This window comes from Crocuta crocuta, unplaced genomic scaffold, assembly GCF_008692635.1.
Source record: "Crocuta crocuta isolate KB4526 unplaced genomic scaffold, BGI_CrCroc_1.0 scaffold110, whole genome shotgun sequence".
Classification (NCBI taxonomy): domain Eukaryota; kingdom Metazoa; phylum Chordata; class Mammalia; order Carnivora; family Hyaenidae; genus Crocuta; species Crocuta crocuta.
In genome coordinates, this window is record NW_027527386.1 from 2099671 (window position 1) to 2123211 (window position 23541).

Below are 23541 nucleotides of genomic sequence, written 5' to 3' on the forward strand. Positions count from 1 at the left end.
GCAGGACCACACCCACATTCCTGTTGTTTCCGGCTGCTAACGTTTGAGAGATCTTGATAAGCAGAATTCGCACGTGCTGGGGGTGTGGTACACACACCTCGTGATGGCAACCCCTCAGAGCCGTCTTGCCCAGCTGCGTGTTCACCCAGAGCTATCACCGCCTCCGGCACGCACTTATTTCCTTGAGTATTTTATTATATTTAGGCAGGTTTACTATCTTATCCCCCATCTTCCAAAAATAATGTTACCATTATGAGTGGGGACTGTTTTTTCTTCACTGTCGTTGCCCCAGTGCCTGAAACAGATCTGGGCACAAAGTAGGTGCTTTAAAAAAAAAAAAACCTATGTGCACTTGGAAACTAAAATGAGTAAATCTGCTCAACAAGCTTAGCACATGTTTGGCAAATGGCAAGTACTTCACAAACGGTGGCTATCATTACTCACTGCCATCCGGTGCGCCATGAGGAGAGGGCAGCTGGCGGCCATCCTCAGGGTGACCTCAGGCAGCAGGCTGCAGGCACAGAGTGAGCCTGGAAAACCTGGAAATCGGGATGTGGGGTGAGGGTTTCAGCCACCCTGTCTTGGAGGCTGGGGGAAGCAGAGCAGAAAGTGCAGAGCTGGGTGACCCAGTCAGGGGCCGGCTAACTTGTTGGCTTTGCGGGTCAGAGTCCCTGTCGTCACTACTCATCTCGGCCACCCTAGAGAGCGAAGCAGCCACACGTTATGTGCATACAAATGGGCGTGCTGCTGTGCCAATAAAACTTTATTTACAAAAATAGGCCGTGGGCCACGTTTGGCCCACCAACCGTAGTTTGCTAATAATATAGGTTGTAGAATGGAATTAATACTCTTAATAGATGGCAGTGTACACGGCAACAAGTAGGGTGGCCCCGAAACGATGGGAGTTCAGGGAACAGTCTGCAAGAATGAGTCAGGGTGAACCGGAGCGTCGGGGCCTCCTCATCTCTCCCACGACTTTGACTTCGGCCGCAGGGCTTACTCCGCCACCGGCTCCGGCAGGGGTGGGGCGGGCGGGGCACAAGTTCCTGGCACGTGCCCGCCTCCGAGCTGTAGGCCGATTTCAGGGCACAGGCGCGAGGCTGCGGAGTGTGGAGCTGGGAGGTGCGCTGTCTGCCCAGCGGTGGGGGCCCCACTTCCGCCCGCAACAGCCCTGTCTTCACGCGTGGCCCCCCCGCCCCTCGACGTCATCGGAAGCCCTGGCTGGATCCCAGTTCACCTCAAGTCACACTTAAGCACAGAAATCACTGAAGGAAAGCAGACCCCAAAAGTGGGGCTTTTCAGGGCGCCCGGGTGGCTCGGCCGGTTGACGTGGCTCAGGTGGTGATCTTATGGTTCGTGGGTTCGAGCCCGGAGGCTGCTTTGGATTCTGTGTCTCCCCCCCCTCCCTTTCTGCCCCTCCCCCGCTCACACTTTCTCAAAAATAAACGTTAAAAAAGCTTTTTTCTAATAAAAAAAGTGAGGCCTTTTCATCTGGCAAACTGATAGCGAGAAGCACAAAGCCTCGTTATCAAACGCGAGTACGCGCGCACGCGAGGAGGGCGGAGACTGGGGGCGTCGGGGCGTGAAGGGGTCTGGTGGGAGCCAGGACCGCCGACCAGGGGGCTCTGAAGACGAGACCCGGCAGCCTCGCAAGAACGCGGGCTTTGGAACCGGGGCTCCGGGTCACGTGACCACGTCAGCTCTCTGCACCACAAATCACCCTCATCACCTCCCTGCCTCTGAGGGGCCTCTGAGGGCGAGGCGGCCGGAGCGGCTCCGCGTGCGCCTCCGNCGCCCCTCCCTGCCGTCCAAGGGAGGCCAAGGAGTTCCACAAAGGCCTGCCGGCAGCCGAGGGCCGTCCTGGGAGGCCACAGTCCCCGGGAGGGCCAGGAGGGCGGCAGTGTGAGCCGGGGACCCCGAGGCCCCCGACGGCTGGTAGGTGGGAGGCCGGGGGAGAAACTGAGTCCAGTGGCGGAAGCCCCCGCTGGCCCCGCCAGCATGAGGTCATTTGTGTTTATCCGCTCAGAGCTCTGGTTGGTGCCAAGGCCTCCTGGCGACCAGCAGCTGACTGGGGACATGTGACCTTGACCCGGAGAAAGGCTTGGGCAGGGGTCTCAGTTGCTGCCGCTGCTGTCCTCACTGTCCGAATATGCCCCCAGCTGGCTCAGGGAGGAGGTGCCAGGCGTCCAGGGCACAGGGTCAGCCGCCTTCCCAGTCTTCACGGGGCCTGGGAGAGAGGCGAAAGCTAGCCTACCAGCCTCACCCCTGCAGCTCTGGTGGGGGCGCCCCTCCCCTGCCGCACTCCGCCGGTTCCCAGCAGGGGGGGCGCTGCTGCCACCTGCGGTGGCCGTCTGAGGCGCCGCGCTCCGATCTCAGGACCCCGGGGCACCTACCCTGTGTGGGTGATGCCTGGCCCTGCCCAGTGCTGCGACCCAGGTCTGTTTTCTTCACCACGACTAGGCCCGACAGCGGGGGCCTGCTGCCAAGGGTGCCGATGCTCCGGTCCCAGCTCTCTGCCTTCCTCTTGGCTTTTGGAGCCTGGGGGTAAGGAGACGGGGACACGAGTGGGTGAACGGTCCCAGATCCCACCTTCTCCAGCCCTACACGTCCTAAATCACACCACACCTTCTCACCTCCATGCCTTTACTCACGCCATTCCCTCCACCTGGAATGCCCCTTTTCCTCTAATGCATTTGGCGAACTCCTACTCACCCTTCAATACCCATTCAAGTATTGGGTTTCTCCTCTGGGAAACCTTTCTCCACAGTTCAAGCTCAAGTGGGTGCTGCATTTCCATGCCCCCCGCGCCCTCTACTGCCTTATTAAGTAACCCCCCACCCATGCCGTGGGTTCCTGTCCCGTCCACAGCTGCGCCCACAGGGCCACACACCATTCTTGGCACGAAGATGCTTTATCAGCGTGTTTGATGCACTGAGGGGAAATGGAGGCACCCACTTTGGGGACTAGTTAGGGGAAGGCAGAAAGGGCTCAGCCCCAAATCCAGCTTCAACTGTACCGGGAGGGACCCCTCTGATCTGTTTTATGTTGAAACAGAGAAACTGGAACCCCCCGGATTCGGGAGGTCCTGGCGCCGGGGCGGTCCTCACGGGGCCGCCGCCTGAGGGAGGGCAGAGGATGGAGAAGAGTAGGTCCTCAGGACAACATCCGTCTTGATAAGTGACGTGCCAGCAGGATGCCAGCGGGGTACGAAGTGTGAGGGACGCAGCCACTGGTGATGAGGCTGTCAGGACAGGTCTCCTCCGAGAGGGGACTCGGCTGATGCCAGAATGAGGAGGAGGAGCTAACACGCAGAGACGGGAAGGGGGCTCCAGGCGGCCATGCGGCAATCTGCACACCGCTCTAATCTGCAGGCTGGCCGGCCTGAGAGCGGTGACCAGGACAGACGTGGCCCAGTGGGGGACAGAGCAGCTTTCTGAGCCGGCATCACTGAAGGGCCTCACGAGGTCCCCTCAGCAGGCCAGCGCCGGCCCCTTGTGAGCACTCTCCCCAAGCCGGTCCCCGGGGGCTGCGTCACTGCCACTAAATGGAACCGAGAACACAGGAGTGGACAGACGAGCTTCCGTAAAGCTCTCGGTGAAGGTTTGGGAAGTCTCGATGGAGGCGTACTGTGCACAAGTCTGTCATCACGCTAGATGTGAGCAAGACACTGTAACTGGGGGGTCGGGGGGAGGTCATCGATGAGGCCCCTGCTGCTTTCAAAGCGGCCCCAATCTCTTATTCAGGTGAAAGAAAAAAAGGGGAAATTTTAGACAATTCAGGGGCGGTTTGTGCAAGAAAGACAGTGTGAGAACTCTGATCAGGGGACAGCTCCTCAAAGAAAACGTCTGGGGTCAGTATCAAAGATGAACGATGACAGTGCGAGACCTCCAGAGCCAGGCAGGGGAAACCCAGTGGGAACATGGCTGCCCCAAGGAAAGACTACATTTCCCATCCTCCTTTGCAGCAGGATGTGGTCAGGTGGCTCGGCTCTGATCAATGGGATGTGAGCAGCAGGCTGTGCAGGACCCAGGATCCTGAGGTCTGAACCTCCCGCTCCCCTGCCCGCCCCTCTCTTCCTGCCAGGAGGTGAAGGTGGCACCAGGAGGCCATGCAATGAGGGCACCGCCCCCGGACAGCAGAACCACGAGAGGGCGGGCCCCTGGGACCCGTGCTGTGGGGCCACCTTCCCTGCTCCAGATGGCTGCGCATAAAATGTCACAGGAGAGAAAACTGACCCGTGTGTCATTGAAACCCTTGTTACCTGGGGTCTTGTCCAGTGGCCAGGCCTGCAACCTAGTAACTCGGACCACGGATACATCTGAATTGCAATAAACTGTTTCTGGGGTGACTGTCGCTTATGATTTCTCTCATTAACCCCCTTCTTTGATTAACAAACCAGAGTGGCCTTGACCACCACAGGTAAGCCAGCTGTGGTGGAAAATGCTAGCAGTCCACCAGCCAAATCCTTCTCTCCCCTCCTTCCCGCCAGCACAGGCTGCAGCTCCCAGGCTCTGTGCGGCTCCTGTGGCCACGACGTTAGTCCAGCGGATGACCTACATCCAAATATGAGCCTCAGGGCCCTGGCATGCTCGCAGCCGGCCGTGACCCCGGAGCCGGACCTGACACTCCCGAAGACAGCCAACCGAGAAGCTGGAAAGCGCCTGGAGCAGAGGTGCCTGGCCGTGACCCCGGGACCTTATGGGGCTGACAAACATCTGTGTCCTTACGTCTCCACATTTGCGGGTCTCCTTGTTTCAGCGCCTGAAGCAGCAGCTGGTAAAGCAGAGCCTGTCTTGACCATGAACTTTTACTGGCCCGTGGCCTCGGCCACTCATTCCCTGAAGATCTAGGGCTGGTGGGGCTGCGCCGGCCGAGTTGAGCCCTTAGGACACCCGCCGACCCTGGCTCATCTGTGCGCGCACTCACCTCCTCCAGGATGGCGGTGGGGTTGGGCCTCGCGGCCAGGCGAGGGGGGGCGGGGGCAGCCGTGTCCTCTTCGGAATCCGAGTCCTCCAACAGCCTTCGCTTCCGAGCCTCCTCCACCAGGGCCCTGTGGGACGGCACGTGTGCCAGCCAGGTCATGCCACGCTGCATCAGGGGGCGCCGGGGGGACACACAGATGGCTTTAAAAAGTCTTCTCTGGGGGAGCTGGGTGGCTCCGTGGGTGGAGCACCCGACTCCCGTTACCGGCTCAGGTCGTGATCTCAGGTCATGATCTCGGGGAGACTGAGCCCTGCGTCAGGCTCTGCACTAAATATGGGGCCTGCTGGGGATTTCCTCTCTCTCTGCGCCTCCCCTGCCTGCGCACTCTCCCTAAATAAATAAACACTAAAAACTTTTTATTCCTCTGCCCACTGAGCGCAGCGAGTGAAGTGGTTGGCCGATGGCACCAGCTGCCTGAAGCTGAACCCCGGCTGGTGACTAGGTTGGGGCCACTCCCGGAGCGCCCCACGCCACAGTGCCCTCGATACCGGAATGATCAGGACAGCCTCCAGCCAGTGCCTGGCACTCAGAAAGTGCTGGACAAACGTAACTCCTCTCACTGCCCATCGCGGTATTGCTGGCGGTGACCCCCCCACGCCGCGGGAACCTACTATGCGCCTGACCCTGTTCCAGGCCCTGGGGTGCAGACGCCACACCACAGCCCTGCTGGGCATCTAGAGGGAGGGATGGAGGCCACAGACCAGGAGACGGTGAATCAGCGAGAAGGTTCCACGGCAGGCCGGGCCTGAGGGTCCTCTTGGGAAATCCCCAAACCTGGGGGCGGGGGGCTTGGGGACTCCAACAGGCACCCGGGGAAAGTGAGATGCTGGGGAGGGGAAGGGAGGGCCTCCTGGAGGAGGCGGCCCCCGAGGGAGCCAGGGAAGACCTGGAAGGGGTGCCCCAGGCAGAGGGAAAGCCGGAGGTGACTCAGAGCGCCCGGGCCCCGCCCCCGCCCCCCGGCCCGGCCACGCACGCGGTCTCCCTCTCGTCCTCCTCCTGCTGCTGCTGCTGCCGCTCCTCGTCGGACAGGCGGTGCTGGCGCAGCATGGCCTCGAAGTCCACGTGCGCCTGCCGCTGGTTCAGGTCCTTCAGCTCCTGCAGGTTCTCCAGCACCTCCATCTCCAGCTTGGAGTCCTTGGTTCGGTTCTCCAGCACCTGGCGGGCAGGACACGGGCTGCAGGGTCCCCCGCCCCGCCTCCCACCTGCTTCCACGGCCACACCCATGTCACAGCTGCGAACACCAAGGCCTGGGGCGTGGTCTCCTGAGGCCTCGAGGCTGGTCAGGGGGCGGCCTGCCGGCCTGGGCTTGCACCCCCCACGCCTCACCCCTGCCCCATCATGAAATAATGTAACAAAGAGGAGGGGCTCAGGGCCTGGATCTCAGGGTCGGGAGTCCCCTGCGCTGGGCACGGAGCCCACTTAAAAACACTGTAACAACAAAGGGTAAAAAATGACCCTCTGAGCCACTGCCACGTGCCAGGCTGAGAGGTCTCCAAACAGAAGGTCAGTTAATCCTTGCGACTGTCTTCTGTAGAGGCTCAGGGGGGGCAAGGCCAGCCCAGGTGTCTGAGGCAGGGGGGCTCGGAGACGGGCAGGGCTGGGTGTGGGGCCTGCCCTTGGCTGCTTCCTGGCCGGAGCCTCTGGGAAGTGGCAGTCCTGGGAGTTTGAGAGCATGTCCCCAATTCTTAGGTGCTCCTCCCGTGAGAAAGCAGAGGCTGAACTCCCTTCCCCCACATGTGCGCTGGACGCCGCGACCCGCGCCTGGTGACGAGTATGAGGGATGACAGCCTGTCACTGTGAGAGTGGCTCCTTTCCCGCTCTTCTGGGTCCCTCGCTTTGGGGAGGGCGGCACCACATCGTGCAGGGGCTCAGACAGCATGGGGGGGTCGGGCAGGGCGGAGGGGGGGCCCACCCTGAGGGCGTCTGCATGGAAACAGGCCCTCTGGTCTCCGTCGAGCCTTCAGAAGACGTGGCCTGGGGCACCCGGGGGGCTCAGCCAGTCGAGCGTCCAACTTCGGCTCAGGTCATGATCTCACGGTTCGTGGGTTCAAGCCCTGCTGACAGGCCAGCTCAGAGCCTGGAGCCTGTTTCGGATTCTGTGTCTCCCTCTCTCTCTGACCCTCCCCTGTTCACGCTGTCTCTCTCTCTCTCTCTCAGAAATAAATAAAACATTAAAAAAAAGATGTGGCTTGACCGTGACTTTGGGGCTAACTCACTAGGCCGTAGCCCCCACGGGCAGTGCGGGCGGACAAGGATGGACGTGACCAGGCAGGCAGCCCCGGGCACACCAGCCCCTGCAGAGCCACCCCCCCACCACTCTGCACCCCCAGGTCTGCTGCAGCAGCTCAGAAAACTGGCGAGGGCGCGGGAAGAGCTGGGCGTGACGGGGGCAGGGAGACCAGAAGGGGCACAGACTCTCGCTTTCTTCTGGGAAAGACAGCCGTCCACAGGGAGACGACGGTGTCCCCGAAGGTGCCAGGGACAGTACTAGTGCTCGGGGATTACAGCCCACGTGCTGGCCTGTCCCAGGAGTTTCCCGCGTCTGACGTCACTCGGTCCCCACCTCAGCCTGCGAGCGCAGCCAGCAATCCCACTGCTCGGAGGAGGGCGGCGAGGCACAGAGAGGCCAAGCGCCTTGCCCCGGGTCACAGAGCCAGCGAACGAACGGTCAAGGGAGTGTGTCCTTCTGCATTGCTGGTCCTCACAGCCCCCGGTCCTAGGGGTGTCCTGTGCAAGCTGAGGGGTAGGTGGCCGCAAGAAAAGCGCCCTGTGTCCTCAAGTCCGACTTCCTGGCTCCCTGCGTCACTTCCTCGGGCCGCGTGACCATCTGCCACCAGCCCAGTGGCTTAAGCAGCACGGATCTCTCTGTCTCCTGGCCAGCGTGGGCCAGGAGTCCAGCACCGTGCGGCACAGCTGACTCTCTGGCCAGTGACATCAAGGGTCAGTGGTCTCATCGGAGGCCCAGGCCGCTGGCAATCAGTTCCTGGCGGCTGAGGGACTGAGGTCCTCACTGTCTGGCCGGCTGATGGACAGGGGCTCACCCCCTGCTGCCTGCCAGGTGGCCCCCGCCCCCGCCTTGCCCCTTCACGCCGCTAATGTGCTCCAGACCCAGGCTACGGGGCTCAGGCGACAGGCCCGGCCCTGAGGCTGACTGCGAGCAAACCGAACGACCGGATCACAGGATCGGGTCCTGGACACGCAGCCCCAGGACCGCGCAGGGTGCACGAGCGGGAGGCAGAGCCGCCTGGTCCNCCCGCCTTGCCCCTTCACGCGGCTAATGTGCTCCAGACCCAGGCTACGGGGCTCAGGCGACAGGCCCGGCCCTGAGGCTGACTGCGAGCAAACCGAACGACCGGATCACAGGATCGGGTCCTGGACACGCAGCCCCAGGACCGCGCAGGGTGCACGAGCGGGAGGCAGAGCCGCCTGGTCCAGCCGCGTGGCCAGAGGCAGGAGGGACACAGGAGGCTCCACCCCTCCCCCCGCTCTACCTTCATGGGGTTGTTCAGCTCCTCGTCCTCTCGCTCCTTCTGCACCCGCTTCTCCTCCTCCTCCAGGAGCTTCTCCGCCTGGAAGTTCCGGGTGGCTCCGTGCTCCATGCTGTAGTCCGTGTTCTCCGGGTCTGTCTGCGCGCGGGGGAGGGGTAGACATCAGTCCCGTGTCCTTGGGCAGCAAGAGATCCTGCCAGCCGGCAGCGCATGGCNCACAGCCCGGGATGCTTTCTCTCGTGCTTTACTCCTTCTCGGGGCTATTCTTTCCTTTCCTTTTCTAAGTTTGTTTGTTTGTTTATTCACTTACTTAATTTTGGGGGAGAGGGGAAATGAGATGGGAGAAAGAGGGAGAGGGAGAGAATCCCAAGCAGGCTCCACACTGTCAGTACAGACCCCAGTGTGGGAATTGAACTTATGAACTGTTAGATCATGACCTAAGCTGGAGTCAAGAGTCAGACACTTAACTAACTGGAACACCCAGTTGCCCCAATTTAAAAAAATTTTAATGTTTATTTTTGAGAGAGAGAGAGACAGTGTGAGCAGGGGAGGGGCAGAGAGAGAGGGAGACACAGAATCCGAAGCAGCTCCAGGCTCTGAGCTGTCAGCACAGAGCCCGACAAGGGGCCCGAACCCACAAACCACGAGATCGTGACCTGAGCCAAAGTCGGACAGTTACCTGACTGAGCCCCCTAGGTTCCCCTAAAGCTTTTGTTTAAAAAGCAATCAAAGGGGTGCCTGGGTGGCTCAGTTGGTTAAGTGTCCGACTTCGGCGCAGGTCACGATCTCACGGTTCATGGGTTCGAGCCCCGCGTCAGGCTCTGTGCCAACAGCCAGGTCAGAGCCTGGAGCCTGTTTCACATTCTGTGTGCGTCTCTCTCTCTGACCCTACCCTGCTCACGCTGTCTCTGACCCTCATAAATAAATAAAAAGCATTAAAAATTAAAAAAAAATAAAATAAAAAATAAAAAACAATCAAAATATGGAGCACCTGGGAAGCTCAGTTGGTTGAGCATCCGACTCCTGATCTCGGCTCCGGTCATGATCTCACGGTTCGAGGGTTTGAGCCCCGCGTTGGGCTCTGCGCTGACAGCACGGGGCCTGCTTGGGTTTCTCTCTCTCCCTCTCTTCCCCTCCCCCACTTGTATGTGTGATCTCTCTCAAAATAAATAAATCAACTTAAAAAAATGTAACTGAAGTATGTAATTCTTTAAATATACCTTTTCTTCATTTCACCCAAATCTTGTTTATTGACCCAAAGGGAAAAACGCATGGTAAGAAGGTGGTACTGTAAGGACCTGAAAGGGGAACGGAAGGCTCTCCTCCTCCTCCCCCTAGAACCTCACAGTCGCCATGGTTACCGGCTGCCCATGTGCTCCGTGAATCCCTTATTGCTGGACACCTGGGTCACTGCTGCGTTTCTGCCCTTGCGAATGATGCTCCCCATGAACAGCTCCCCAAACACCCCCGTTTCCTGGGGATAAAGTGAAAGGGGGCCTCCCTGCAGTGGCGGGGAGAGGTGGGGAGCCCCCGAGGGGGCAGGAGCAGCCCGGCTGGCGTCTACCTTGAAGGTGATCTCCGCCAAGCACCGCGTGCACTTGATGTAGAAGCGGAAGATGGGCAAACCCAGGTAGGCCTCGTTCTGCACCGTCTCCTTCCGCGCGTTGAACTTCTTACCCTTGTAGATATACTCTCCGCACGTCTTACACCTGCGGGGCAGGACAGAGGGACCTGCACCATCTCGGTACCCGGGTTCCTGCGGAGGGCTGCTTGCACACCTCCAGGGCCGGGGGGCTCCCTCCCTCCCACGGCAGCCTGCCTCAGATTCCCCCCGTGTTGCGTGTTCCTCCTCCTACCTTCCTGGGTCTCGGTCCCAGGGTCCCCTTCTGGGGAAGCAGCCGGACGACCCAGGCCCGCTGAGACTTGCTAGTCACACACTCCCTGAAGCCTGGCTGGCGCTCACGGGGCATCCTAGCCTCCAGAAGTTTCCAGCAGAAGGGAAGCCACAGGAGCCGCCCAGAAGCTCTTTCCACCCTGCCCTCGCTCAGGCCCCGTGCTCCCCAGGCGCGGCACGCCGGCCTCCTGATGCTTCCTGCAAACACCCCCGGCTCAGGCCCCCTCCGGGCCTCTGCCCTGCACTTCACGGAGCCCAGGACACCCTTCACCTTGCAGACCTCAGCCCCACTGCCGTGTCTCCCAACGTGTCCCTGACCACGTCGGCCCAGCAGCACCCTTCCTGCCACCTGCTCCGTCACCCTCCCTCATGCCCGAGGCACATGTCCCGCGTGCACCGGGCGCCAACGTGCCTCAGCACCTGGTTATCATCTCCACCCCCTCCCGCCTGTGGGCTCCGCCCGTCTCGCTCCCCGCAGCGCCCCTGGGACCCAGCCCGGGCCCGGGCGCACAGCAGGCGCCCCAAGTGATTGCCGAATTGAAAAAGGAGAGAGAGAAACAGACCAACAATGCGTAAACAGTGAATGTCATTAACCAGGCGTCTGCGAGGAGCAGGTGCACCTAACTTCAACATGCGGAGACACACAGGTCTCCAGCCGTAGCGGCGGGGGGCACAGCACGCGTGAAGCAGGACAAGGGGCACGAGGTGGGGGTGGAGAGGCAGAGGGGAGCACGGAAGGGGTTGGAGGGGCGTCAGGAGGGCCTCTCTGAGCTGAGGTTGTTTTTTTAAAGATTTAATTAAACTAATCAATTAATTTTTTTTTTGAGAGAGAGGGCGTAAGTGAGCAAGGAGCAGAGAGAGAGAAAGAGAGAGACAGAAAGACACAAAGAGAGAAGCAAGGCTCACCCGAAGCAGGGGCCAAACTCACCCAACGCAGGGCTCGAACCCACAAACCACAAGATCATGACCTGAGTCAAAGCTGGATGCTTAATCGACTGAGCCACCCAGGGGCCCCATAAATATTCATACTCTTAAATTTATTTATTATTTTTTTGTTAATCTCTACACTCAACATGGAGCTTGAACTCACAACTGTGAGATCAACAGTCACATGCTCTACAGACTGAGCCAGGTGAGATTTAGGCCAAGACCGGAAGGGTGAAGACGAGCCAGCCATGTTAGAGAAGGAGGAAGAGTGTTCCAGGCAGAAGGAACAGCCCGTGCAAAGGTCCTGGGGTATGAAGAAGTATAGCTGTTGGGAGGAGGTGAATTATCTCCACACTCACACTTAACTACCAACGATCAAGAGCTCAAGGCCGACGCTGGCTAGGAGCTCTAAGAGTCAGGGGGATTAATCCTGAACGGTGAGGAAAGTGACAGCTGGTATGGTCACGTGCTCACTGCGCCATCACGCGGGGGCCACACGGGGGGCACTCACCTCATGTTGAAGGGAGCCATCAACCGCACCACGTACTGCCGGTCTTTGGGGAGCTTGAGCTTGGGGATCTTTGACGGGTCAAAGTCGGGGGGGTAGTATTTCTGTGGGAAGTGAAAGTGCCAAGGGAGCTGTATCAGGCCCAGGGAGGGACGCACACTGGGTCCCCAGGACCACCCGGGGTGTGATGACTTGCTGTAATGGCTCCTAGGACTCCACGGACGCTCGTACTTATGGTGACCACTTGTTACAGCAAAAGGACACGGGGACACATCAGCAAAGGGAAGGGGTGTGTGGGGAGGGGTCTGGGGAGACCAGACACCTGCTTCCAGAGTCTTCTCCCCACAGAATCACACAGGACGTGCTTGATTGCCCCAGTAACGAAATACACACCGCGTGTGACACGGGGTCTCCCGGGGAAGCTCATGGGGACCCAGCGCCCAGGGTTTTTGCCCTCGGAAGGCCACACGGGCCCCCCGTGCCTCGCAGGTTCTGATGTTCTTGACTCCAGGAGGAGGGCCCACGCGCAGCATAAACCACACCGTTCGTACAAAATTTAAGCACAAGGAGCCATGCTCATCAGGGGACCTTGGGAACGAGCCTGAGATTCAAGTTCCCAGATGCCAGCCAAGGGCCAACCTGGCCGCCAGCCTGAGGATGGCAGCCTGAGTTTGCTGCACTAACTCCTTCACTGGAGCCTGAGGTGGGAGATTTGGGGAAGGCAGGTTTGGGTTATAAAAAACAACTCCAATGGACGATCAGGTAATACAGCAGCTTGTGTTCTGAGCACCTACTCGGCACTGGATGCTACATGGAGCACTTCACATGCCCCGTCTCACAGAATCCTCACAAAGACTCTAGGATACGGAGTGTGGTGTACCCATTTCACAGATGGGGAATGAATGTCTGCGGGGACACAACTCTGGGGAAACAGCGTGGTACAGTGGTTAGGAGCGCGGTTACCGAGCCAGGGTTTGACTCCTCCACCCCCTGGCTATCACCCATCTCTCCCGGCCTCATTCTCATCTGAATGGAGACAACCCGTCCACCTCCCTGATGGGATGCGCAAGGCGCTAGTGCAGCCCCCGGCGCAGAACTATCCACCAGTAAATTACAGAAACGGCTCCCAGTTGGATCCTCAGGATGGAAGGGCTTTCAGGGACACGAAGCCCAGCACCCGCACTGGGCTATGAAGGGGCTGGGGGTGCATTCCTAACACGAGTGTTTAAAAGATTAGAACGCTGAGCCGCAGGAAGGGGCATCAAACCGACCCTGGAAATCTGGGCTTTTGGCTTGACATCCCGGACTCACACCCCCCACCCCCATCCCGGGAGCTCATCCCCTGACATTCCTGGCGGGGGCGGGGGGAACAGGAACTCGGAATTCAGTAGCTCTCTTCTCTAGAAGACGAATCCTGAGTTCTGAGCTCCCCTGAATCTCACAAAAGTCCGGGTTTTACAAGAGAGTTCGAAGGGTCCCCCGCCAGCATAATGGGAGGGCAGAGCAAAGCTGACCCTTGGGTGGGCGGGGCCTCATGGAGCCACGTTCCTGGGGGCGGGGCGGGGCGTGGGGAACACCTATAATTTCAAAGCGGACCCTCTCCCAGGGGAAATGATTGGCTAATTCCCTTCGAAACATCCAATCAGGGGATGTGACCAGGTAAATGGCCTAAGCTCCGCCCCCAGGCGCCGCGAAGGCCCACCCCTCACGGAAGGTGATTGGGAGGTGTCTGAAAGCCCCGCCCTGCGGAAGACGGTTGGAGAAAAGAAAAAGGTTCCAACAGGAAGAGTACAGGAAGCCCATCTAGGCCGGAGCTCCGAGATGCCCCGCTTAGGGTAGAAACCCCAGTCACTAAGTACTTACGTTTAAAACTTTTCGCTCCGACATCTTTGCCTCCTACTCCACCCACAAACGCCAGAGGGCTGCTCGGGCTCAGCGTTTGCCGAACTTCCCTTGTATTTCCGTCGACGTCACTTCCTCCATTCTATTATTGGTTGGAGCATACGCACATTCCCTTTTCATTGGCTCTGATCCCCGCCCGTCAAGACCCGAATCCTTCTATCTTCTCTTCCGAGTGGCAACCTAGATAGTTGGCAACAAAAGCTCTGACGGCAGCTTATTAGAAGTTCAAGGGAGGGCGCTGCTCCCCCTAGCGGTGAGCAGCGGCTCCTAAAACTTCGTCGTGACGGGCCGTGGCCGCTGCCGGCGACATTCCCTGCTTGCTGTTTCTTGGAGCGAGCCCCGAGGTCGGCGTTCAGCGCCGAGCCCTTACGCTGTGTGCTGGGCTGCGGGAAGCCACACGTGTTCCCAATACCCTAGCGCTCACCTGGGGACTGGGGTCAGCGCCCACGGGCTGCACATGTCCACAGAGGAGCACCCTGGACGCCCCCCCGTCCATGTTTACCTGTGTCCTGGGCAGAGACTCAGAGACCAGGCTCCACACTCACCTCCCCTGCACGCACGCACGCACGCACACACACACACACACACCAGCTCCCACACCCAAACACCTGGGAAGGGATCTGGGGACAGTACAATAGGGCAGTGTTGGGACAGTGGAAAGAAGAGCTCTCTAGATGGTGTATGAGCTTCCTGTGTCTGCTGCGAGGTTTCACAAGCTCCCTGTCCTAAAACCATACACGTTTACTACCCTGTGGTTTGGAGGTCAGAGGTCTAACGTGGATGGGGGTGCGGGGGTGCTCACGGCAGAATCTGTTTCCTGGACTTTTCCAGCTTCGAGGGTCCGCCCACGGTCCCCGGCTCACGGATTGGCATCCCTTTGGCTTCTGCTGTTGTTGTCACATCACCTCTCTCTCCCTCCCTCCCTCATGGTCCTTATCATGATCTTGGGGCCCCTGCATCATCCAGGAGAACCGGCCTGGATGTTCATTAACTTAATAAAAGATCCTTAATCTTCAAATGAAGGATTCTCATGATTCTTTTATTTTTTAAAAAACTTTTAAATGTTTTATTTCTGACAGAGAGAGAGAGAGAGAGAGAAGGGGAGGGACAGAGAGAGAGGGAGACAGAATCCGAAGCAGGCTCCAGGCTCTGAACTGTCAGTACAGAGCCCGATGCAGGGCTCAAACCCACAAACCGTGAGATCATGACCTGAGCCGAAGTCGGACGCTCAACCAACTGAGCCACCCAGGTGCCCCCAGATTCTCATGATTCTTAATCACATCTGAAAAGTCCCTTTTGCCACGTAAGGTACTATATTCACAGATTCTGGGCACTAGGAGTTGGGTATCTTTGGGGAGCCAGGACTTTGCTGGCTATAGACGAGGTGGTCAGGAAAGTTTTCTCAGAGGTGACTTCTGAGTGAAATTCACAAACCAGCCCATGCATTTTCTCTGGCCCTCAGTGGGGACGGCTTTGCTCCCTCCTAGAGAAATCTTCCCAGGCTCGTGTCCTATTTGTGTCCAGCCACAGTGAGGATCGCCCCACGGCAGGAGGGAGGTGGACTCAACTGCTGAACTGAATGGATTCCACGCCCCCCTCCCCCGCCCCAGGCAGAACTCCCGCCTCGAGCCCCAGGACTCCTCCACCCCCACGCTGTTCCTCCGGCCCAGCCCTGACCCCGGTCATAGGAGTGAGGAGTCGCTGTGTGTGTGTCCCGCTCCATCTTCTCTGGGCCTCATCTGGGTCTAGTGAAGGAAGGGAGGAGTAATCCTGATTCCAGCAACAACAATCTCTTTCTAAACAGTAAAAAAACATCACACGTTCCCAGTTCACAAAGCCCTGTTCGGCGGTCTAAGGAAGAAGCACACACCCATTTCACAGATTGACAAGCTGAGGCTCAGAGAAGCAAAGTCGTTTGTCCACAGTTGCCCAGCAACTCGGCATCAGTGAATGCAGGCCAATTGGGTCCCATCCGCAGCAGTGGGGGTGGGGAAGATGTCAGGGACCCAGCCCCTCTTCTGGGGGTCCTAGGAAGTCCCCTACTTGTCCCCGATCATGGAGGCGGTGGCGGGAAGACTCCAGTCACTCAGCTCCCCATAGTCGGTGAGGTCCTGAGCCGCCACCTGGACGCAGTACTTGGCCCGGGGCCTCATGGCCCTGAGGGTGAAGGATGTGGCTTCAATGGGCCCCACCTGAGAGCAAAGAGAGGGCCAGGTCAGCGGGAAGCAGGAGGCTGGGGGGGGGGGGCCGGGGTGCACAGAACTGCCAGGCCCAGCCTCACATCCCCTGCCCCGATCCGAAAAGCACATCCTGTGGCCCCCCCTCCAAGGCGTTGGTCCTTCCCGATCTTGGCCCCAAAGCCGCCGTGTCAGGATTCCTTTGGGGACCTCACGCCCCCGAGGCTGTCTCAGCAGTCAGACCCCCCCCAACCTACTCCTCCCCAAGGCCAGAACCAAGGCCTCTGGCTCCCTCCTGGCCCCACTGGATTGACCTGGTTTTGCAGTTTTCGGTATCTTCTGTTTCAAGATCTTCTACATCTTGGTGACCAGTGTCAGCCGATTCTCAGAGTTCGCAAACCGGCCAGGAGCCTGCCTCTCACGTACACACAGGCCCATCGGACTCACCCCCCTCTTCCTCGAGCCCTCAAGCCGGTCCTCCCCCTGCCTCAAAGCCTCCGGGGTCAGGTGCAGCCCAGAGGCAGCCGGAGCTCTTCAAACTCGCCAGCCCCAAGCTGATCGCCTTGCTCTGCCTTGCCTTCCGGTGGAAACCCCAACGGAGGCTCGGCCACGGCTCTCCTCTGGCTCCCGTGTCTGCCTCCTGGCCGTCCTGATGTGGCCCCTGTGGCCCTGGGTGGCCTGGCATTGTCCCCTTCTGTCGGGAAATCTACTAAATCTTCTTGCCAAGAAGACCTCTCCACATCCTCACTCGGTCATTGACACAGCTCTGCCTTCTCCGGCCTCATAGTCCCACTCTTCCTCTCAGACCTGGCCCTTCCCTCCTTCTGGGTCCCCCTCATCCTCAAGAGCGACCCAGCCCAGCCCCCACAGGCAACCTCCTGGCCCCAGACCTAACTATCTCCCTCTCGCCTCTGCCCTGACCTGTCCCGATGGTCACCGGGGGTGGTGATGGGCGCTTTGCATGTAGATTAATTAAGTTGCGTAACTTTGCGAATACGATCGAAGCCACTGGCTTGTGCACTTTACAACGGCGAGTTTTATGGCATGGGAATTCTGTCTCAATTTTAAGGATTGCAAAAATATTTAAAATACAATTAATGAACGCTAAATAAAATTTAAAAGCACGTTCCTTGGCAGGGCGCCTGGGTGGCTCAGTCAGTTAACTGTCTGACTGATTTCAGCTCAGGTCATAATCTCACGGGTTCAGGAGACCGAGCCCCACATCAGGCACAATTGAGCTTGGGATTTTCTCTCTCTCTTTCTCTGTCCCTCCCCAACACGCGCATGTGCACCCTCTCTCTCAAAATAAATAAACTCAAAAAAAAAAAAGAGGCGAGGTCCTTGGCGACTCCCCTATGACAGGTGCTCAGTAAGCACACGTGGGTTCGGGTACAGCTGTGGTGGGTGCACACGGAGAACATTCCATGTTCCCAGAACGTGCTGCGGGACAGCGCTGCGGAAGCCTGCGGCCCGCAGACACTGAGCTCCTGGGCCTGCCCTGCGAGGCTGTCCGGTGCACAACCGACCTCAGACTCTCAGCAGCACCCGGCCCTTGTTTGTTTTACTTTGTAAAAATTTTAAAACAATGTATTTGTTTTCAATCAAGGGGAAATCCGCATGACACGAAATTAAGGAATTGAAAGGCACCGTCCAGTGGCACTGAGTACATTTCCACTGTTGTGCAACGGTCAACTCTAGTTCCAGAACATTCCATCGTTCCAAAAGGAACCCATGTGCTCGTTAGCAGCCTCTCCCCACCTGTCCTCCAGCCCCCGAGCCCCACGATCCCCTTCCTGTCCATGGAGGAGCCTGTTCTGGACGTGTCACACACGTGGACTCACACCCCACGTGGCCTCCCGTGTCTGGCTCCCGCCCTGAGCATCGTGTGTTCGGGGCCCCTCTGCGGGGCGGAGGGGGTGGGCGCCTCGCTCCTGCTTGCGCCTGAGGGCCGTGCGCATGCGCGGTGGGTGCACCTGAGTAAAGTGCGCGTGCGCGGTGGTGACAGTCATCTGTGGACTCGCGCGTGCGCGGTGGACGCGTGTGTTTATTCCCCTGTTGACAATGGGGCAGCTTCCACCTTTCGGCTGTTGTGAACGGCTCTGCCATGGACATGTGTGTGCAAAGATTTGTTCGAGGGCCCATCTGCCGACCTTCTGGGGGGATGCCAGGAGTCCAGGCTCCGGGCTGTCCCCGTGTTGCCCCCTGTGGCAGCCCCAGCGCACCCCTGCCGGCGTGCTCGCCTCCGCCCGGGAGCCGCCCTCCCAGCCCCCTCGTCCTCCTCACCTGGCGGAAGCGCGCAGATCTGTGATGCTTGTATCGGATCCAGTACTTGAGTGCGAAGGTCTCTGGGAAGGGCCAGGACCGGGGCGGTTCCCACTGCACCCACAGCCGCTGCCCAGGGATGGGGCTCAGGCGGACGCCTTCCGGAGGGTCGGGTTTGACTGGTGGGCAAGCGGGACGCAGGGTCAGGAGGGGCTGGCAGACTCATGCCATCGGACATTCACTGACGGTCTACTGAGTGTCCAGCCTGGACGCTGGGGGCACAGCACCAGCCCAACCCTTACCCTCCTGGAGCGCGATCCCTCGGACAAAAGACCAGGAACAGGTCATAAAGAGTAAGGAAGAAAGATCGAGAGTACACGCAGGAGAGTGGGTTGCAGTGCCTTGAGACACAATTCGCATACGGCAAAACCTTTCTGAAGTGTCAGGTTCTGGGGCGCCTGGGGGGCTCAGTCGGTTGAGCGTCCGCCTTGGGCTCAGGTCACAATGTCACGGTTCGTGGGTTCGAGCCCCACGTCGGGCTCTGTGCTGACAGCTCGGAGCCTGGAGCCTGTTTCAGATTCTGTGTCTCCCTCTCTCTCTGCCCCTCCCTGCTCACGCTGTCTCTTATCTCTCTCTCAAAAATAAATAAAACATTATAAATTTTTTATATAAAAATAATAAAAAATTACATAAAGTGTACGGTTCAGTGGCTTTTACTGCATTCACAGACCGTCAGCACTATTTAACATTCCCCCTAAGAATCCCCGTCCCCTTTGCCAGCCACTCCCCATCCCTGAGAACCACGAATGCACTTCCTGTCTGTGGATGGGCCTGTGCTGGACATTTCCCATAAAAGGACTCACACCCCGCGTGGCCTCCCGGGTCTGGTTCCCTCCCTGAGCGTCGTGTGTTCAGGGTCCCCCCGTGGGGTGGCGGGTGCGGGCGCCTCACTTCTGCGATGTTGTTCCCTCATATGGACAGAGCATGTTTTGTGCGTCAGTCATCTGCCGATGGACACCGGTGTCGTTTCCACTTTTTGCCTATTGTGGATAATGCTGCCGTGGCCATCAGTGCACAAGGTTCTGAGTACATGTGATTTCATTTCTCCTTGGCATATATTTGACTGCAGATGCTGGCTTATATAACATGTTTAACTCTTCGAAGGGACTACCAGACTTTTTTTTTTTTTTTTTTTTGAGAGAGACAACGTGAACAGGGGAGAGCCAGAGAGAGGGGGAGGGCGAGAGAGAGAGAATATCTTTTTTTTTTTTTTTAATTTTTTTTTTTTATTNGTTGGACGCCTAACCGACTAAGCCACCCAGGCGCCCCGAGAGAGAGAATATCTTAAGTAAGCTCCACATCTAGCGCTAAGCCCAATGTGGGGCTCAATCTCACAACAGGGAGATCAGACCTGAGCTGAACTCAAGAGCCAAACACTTAACTCACTGAGCCACACAGAGACCCGAGACTTTCTTAATAACCACCAGCAACATATGAGGGTTTGCAATCTAACAATGTGCTCGGAGAGTCGCCAGGGGGCTCACTGAGGAAATGAGTAGAGACCTGAAGGAGAGGAGGGAGTGAACTGTGTGAAGATCTCGGGAAGAGGATTCCTGGCAGAGGGCACTGACAGTGCAAAGGTCCTGGGGCAGGGCCTGCCTGGTCTGTTGGAGGAACAGAGGAGGTGTGTGTGACTGGAGTAGAGTGAATGAGGGGGAGAGAGGGAGGAGGGCAGGGAGGGGACGGGGCAGGCGTGCAGGGCCTTGGGGACCCAGAGGAAGAGGACTTAGGAGTCCTAGAGGGCTGTGGGCACAGGAGGGCTGGACCTGACTCGGGGGCTCACATTCACCCTCTGGTGGCCGCTGTGGGGAGGGCGGACTGTGGGGGTGAGGGCTGGAGTCTGGGACCAGGGTGCAGGGGACTGAACGAGCTGGTGCGGGCCAAGATGGAGCCTGGGCCAGATGGGGGCTCAGGATTGGGAGAAGTGGGTGGCTTCTCAAAGAAATACAAAGGTGGAACTGGGGCGCCTGGGTGGCTTAGTCGGTTAAGCGTCCGACTTNGGTGGTGAGAGGGGGGCGGGGCAGGAGCAAGCTGGTGGCCTCCACACCCCCCACTGCCGCCCACACTCACTGATATGTTCCGGAACGAAGGGCAGGAAGCTGCTGCTGGTGCCCCGGGGCTGCACGGCCGTGACGTTGAGTATGTAGGGCACCATGGAGAACATCTGGACGTCGGGGATGGTGCAGCGGGTGGCCTCTGGTGTCAGCTGGAGGCAGGGCTGGCTCTCTCCGTGGCCGGCCACGCCCAGTCTGGACACGTAGGGACAGCATGAGGGCCTGAGCCCTTCGTGCCGGCCCGTCTGTGCCCTGGACCCCATGTGGACAGCACCTGAGGACCACGGACTGGGATCCTGCTGTTGGCTGGGTGTGACCCTGAGCGAGCCGTTCACCCCAACATCACAGAGCCTGTGATGACCCAGGGTCAGGGGTAACACCCACTGCGAGATGCTAGGGTGCAGATTCCACAGATTTCTGGAATGTTAAAGTTCCAGCGTTAGAATTACAATGTGCCAAGGTCGATGGACTCATGGGTTCAGAAATAATAAGATTCTGATTCTGCTAAGTTCTGAGACCCTGAGATTTCAGACTCTGGAGACATTCCAGAACATTCTAGAGCCTTCCAGAATATTCCACATGCTCCGACCACGCTGTCAGATGCAGTAGTCACCGAGTATGAGTGGCTCTCCACCATTTGAAATACAGCTGATGCAACCGAGGGTGTCTTTTTAATTTATGTTATCTACCCTCAATGTCAAGTTCCCAGTTGGGTGAATCTATTTTCCCAGCCACAAATTTGATCAACTATAACCAGAGACCAAGAATTTCCCGCGAATGTTTAGCACGTGAGTTGAAAAGTGCTACATGCGTGGAATGCATGTGGAGCTTCAAAGACTTAGCATACAAAGGGTGCAAAATAGCTCATTTATGTTTAAAATATTGATTACACGTTCAAATAATTATCCTTGAATCCTATTAATATTAATTTCTATTATGAATTTAAATACATGACTTGTACAGAGGCATGTTAAGTGACATTCTGTCGTATGAAACGACAAATACTTGGAATATTGAGATGCGACCGAAGTAAAATACTAAAATCAACTTCAGAATTTCTCTTTCCTTTTTAAACGTGGCTTCTCGAAGAGTTTAAACGAGGCACGTGACTCGCAATCTGTGTTTTAGGAAGTGTATTTCCCCTGCTGGTGCTGCCCCAGAGTCCCCAGGGTTTCAGGTCTCGCTCAGCCTCCGGCTGCCCTGGTCGAGGCCCCGCAGGAAGCCGCCCAGGAGGCCCTCCTACCGCTCTGACCTGTACGTGGCCATGAAGGACATGGGCCTGGTGGGGTGCGGAGAGGCGGGCAGGGTCCAGACGCAGTCCACGGCGATTGGGTACCTAGACGCCCAGCACCGCACCCTGGGCTGGGTGGGGGCTGCTGGGGCCCCGGGGGGAGAGGGAGCAGGGTGAGCTTCCAAAATCACCCTTGGGACGGTCCGACCCCTGCTGTGGGCTTGGCGCCAGCCTCCCAGCCAGGCACCCAGTAGGTGCCTAATAAAGGTTTGGGAAATGAATGAACGAATGCACGAGTGAAAGGCACCTGCACCAGCTCTCACCTCCTCTACAACCTGGGAAGGCAGGGAGTATCAATCCATTTTCCAGATGGGGAGACTGAGGTTTGTTTGTTTATTTATTTATTTATGTTTTATTTTTGACAGAGCACAAGCAGGGGAGGGGCAGAGAGAGAGGGAGACACAGAATCTGAAACGGGCTCCAGGCTCTGAGCTGTCAGCACAGAGCCCGACGTGGGGCTCGAACCCACGAACCGTGAGATCATGACCTGAGCCGAAGTTGGACGCTTAACTGACAGAGCCACCCAGGCGTCCCGGGCTGAGGTTTAAGGAGCCTCAAAGGGGACCTGGGTGACCCCTCTCGTAACAACGTTGTCTTGAAGCACGTGAAATGGATGCTTATAATTAAAATGTGTCTCGTTCACTCCTTCTCTCTGTCCCTCTCCCTCCATCCCAGCTATGGCTGCCACTTCCTGGTGTCACTTTGCGGTGGGATGCGTCCTGTGTCTCAGTTTCCCCATTTGTGCAATGGGTTGGTAACTCCCTCCCACCACTGGGAATCCAGTAGGTATGTGAGCTCCCCNCCCTCTGTCCTGGCCTCCCAGGCCCCCGGGGGTCCCACGTACCTTCTCTCCCGCTGCAGGGTGAGCAGCCCACCCAGAGGGCGAGCACCAGAAGCCTTGAGGCCATGACTCCGCAGGCTCTGCTGTCGAGAGGGGCAGGGAGCACCTCAGGAGGCCGGGGGCACCTCGGGGAGGCAGGAGACTGGAGTCCCACCAGCGAGGGAAGCACAACCCCCCGGTCGAAGCCCCAACTTCTCCTTCCCCGGGTCTGACTCCCCCACCCGGCGGGGGTGGGGGGCAGTGGCGAGCGAGCAGAGGCTGGGGGGGTGGTGGTGGCGAAGGAGCCCTCGTCCCTTCACCTATCGTGGCCAGCGGGGCTCTGGAGGCCCCGAGCGCTGGGGCGGGAGAGGAGGCCACGAAAGAGAGAAGTGGAGACCCCGTGGCCTTTCCCACAACAGCCCGGCTGCCAGTCCTTCCTTCCGCCTGCAGCGAGGACAGGGATGGGGAAACCCCAGAAGGGGGACAATGTCACGGGGGTGGGACGCAGGGACACCCAGAGAGAGGAGAGAGAGAGACAAGAGAGCGAGACACAGGGATGGGAGACTGTGAGCAGGGGCAGGAAGAGAAGAGAGACAGAGAGACAGAGACAGACAGAGACCTAGGGAAGGAGATGGGGTGAAGAGAGAGACGGAAACACAGGCCCTGGGGAGGCAGCCCCCACCTGCGGACCTTATCAGAGCCACGGGGACGCCAAGGGACAGGCTGAGCCCCTATAGACACGGTGCCTTCCCTGGACACCCAAGGAAACCCCGGGGACAGGCCACACTCCTGCCTCTCCTGCCTTAGCTGGAAAGAGCCAAGAAGCCCCAGGGGGTTTCTGGGGACTTGCCAAGGGCAGGGATGCAGGGAGAGGGGGAGGGGTGGGGGGAGGGGGTGCTCCCAGCAAAGCTGGGTTCAGGGTGAGGAAAGCGGCCCAGGACGCGCAGTCTTGGATCCCGTCTTCACTTGACATTCGGGCGGTTTGTTCACCATGAACCCCTGGTCGTCCTGACTTAGACACCGCAGGGCTTCCTGGGACTGAGCGGTGGGCGCGGGGGGAGGGGGCGGGAGCGCCTCACCTCCGCATCCCTGCTCCTGGCCACCCCCCTCCCTGCAGCGGGGGAGCCCAGCGATCAGGCCATACACTTTCAGGCTCGGCTCCGAGAGCTTTTATT

General features: G+C 58.5%; 2 protein-coding genes across 7 annotated transcripts; both read right to left on the bottom strand.

Annotated features, from left to right (window-relative positions):
• Positions 1-1798: 1798 nt before the first annotated feature.
• YJU2 (YJU2 splicing factor homolog) lies at positions 1799-13817 on the bottom strand. 2 transcript variants are annotated; one of them, XM_077745768.1, is made up of 8 exons: positions 13664-13817; positions 11804-11904; positions 10036-10180; positions 8475-8609; positions 5957-6138; positions 4927-5050; positions 2394-2538; positions 1799-2227 (listed from the first exon to the last, which is right to left on the bottom strand). In XM_077745768.1, exons 1-8 carry the CDS (start codon positions 13685-13687, stop codon positions 2115-2117), a joined length of 969 nt encoding a protein of 322 aa, XP_077601894.1. In that variant the 5' UTR covers positions 13688-13817; the 3' UTR covers positions 1799-2114. The 2 variants fall into 2 exon arrangements, with proteins under 2 accessions (XP_077601894.1, XP_077601970.1); XM_077745844.1 differs by lacking the exon at positions 13664-13817 and adding an exon at positions 12194-13199.
• Positions 13818-14714: 897 nt separating this feature from the next.
• Positions 14715-23181, bottom strand: EBI3 (Epstein-Barr virus induced 3). Of its 5 annotated transcripts, none has more exons than XM_077746031.1 (5): positions 22391-23181; positions 21508-21628; positions 20272-20672; positions 18163-18320; positions 14715-15894 (listed from the first exon to the last, which is right to left on the bottom strand). In XM_077746031.1, exons 1-5 carry the CDS (start codon positions 22452-22454, stop codon positions 15742-15744), a joined length of 897 nt encoding a protein of 298 aa, XP_077602157.1. In that variant the 5' UTR covers positions 22455-23181; the 3' UTR covers positions 14715-15741. The 5 variants fall into 5 exon arrangements, 3 of the variants coding, with proteins under 3 accessions (XP_077602157.1, XP_077602217.1, XP_077602092.1); XM_077746091.1 differs by having other exon boundaries at positions 20272-20450; positions 21508-21631; XM_077745966.1 differs by having other exon boundaries at positions 21508-21631.
• Between the last annotated feature and the right edge of the window lie 360 nt (positions 23182-23541).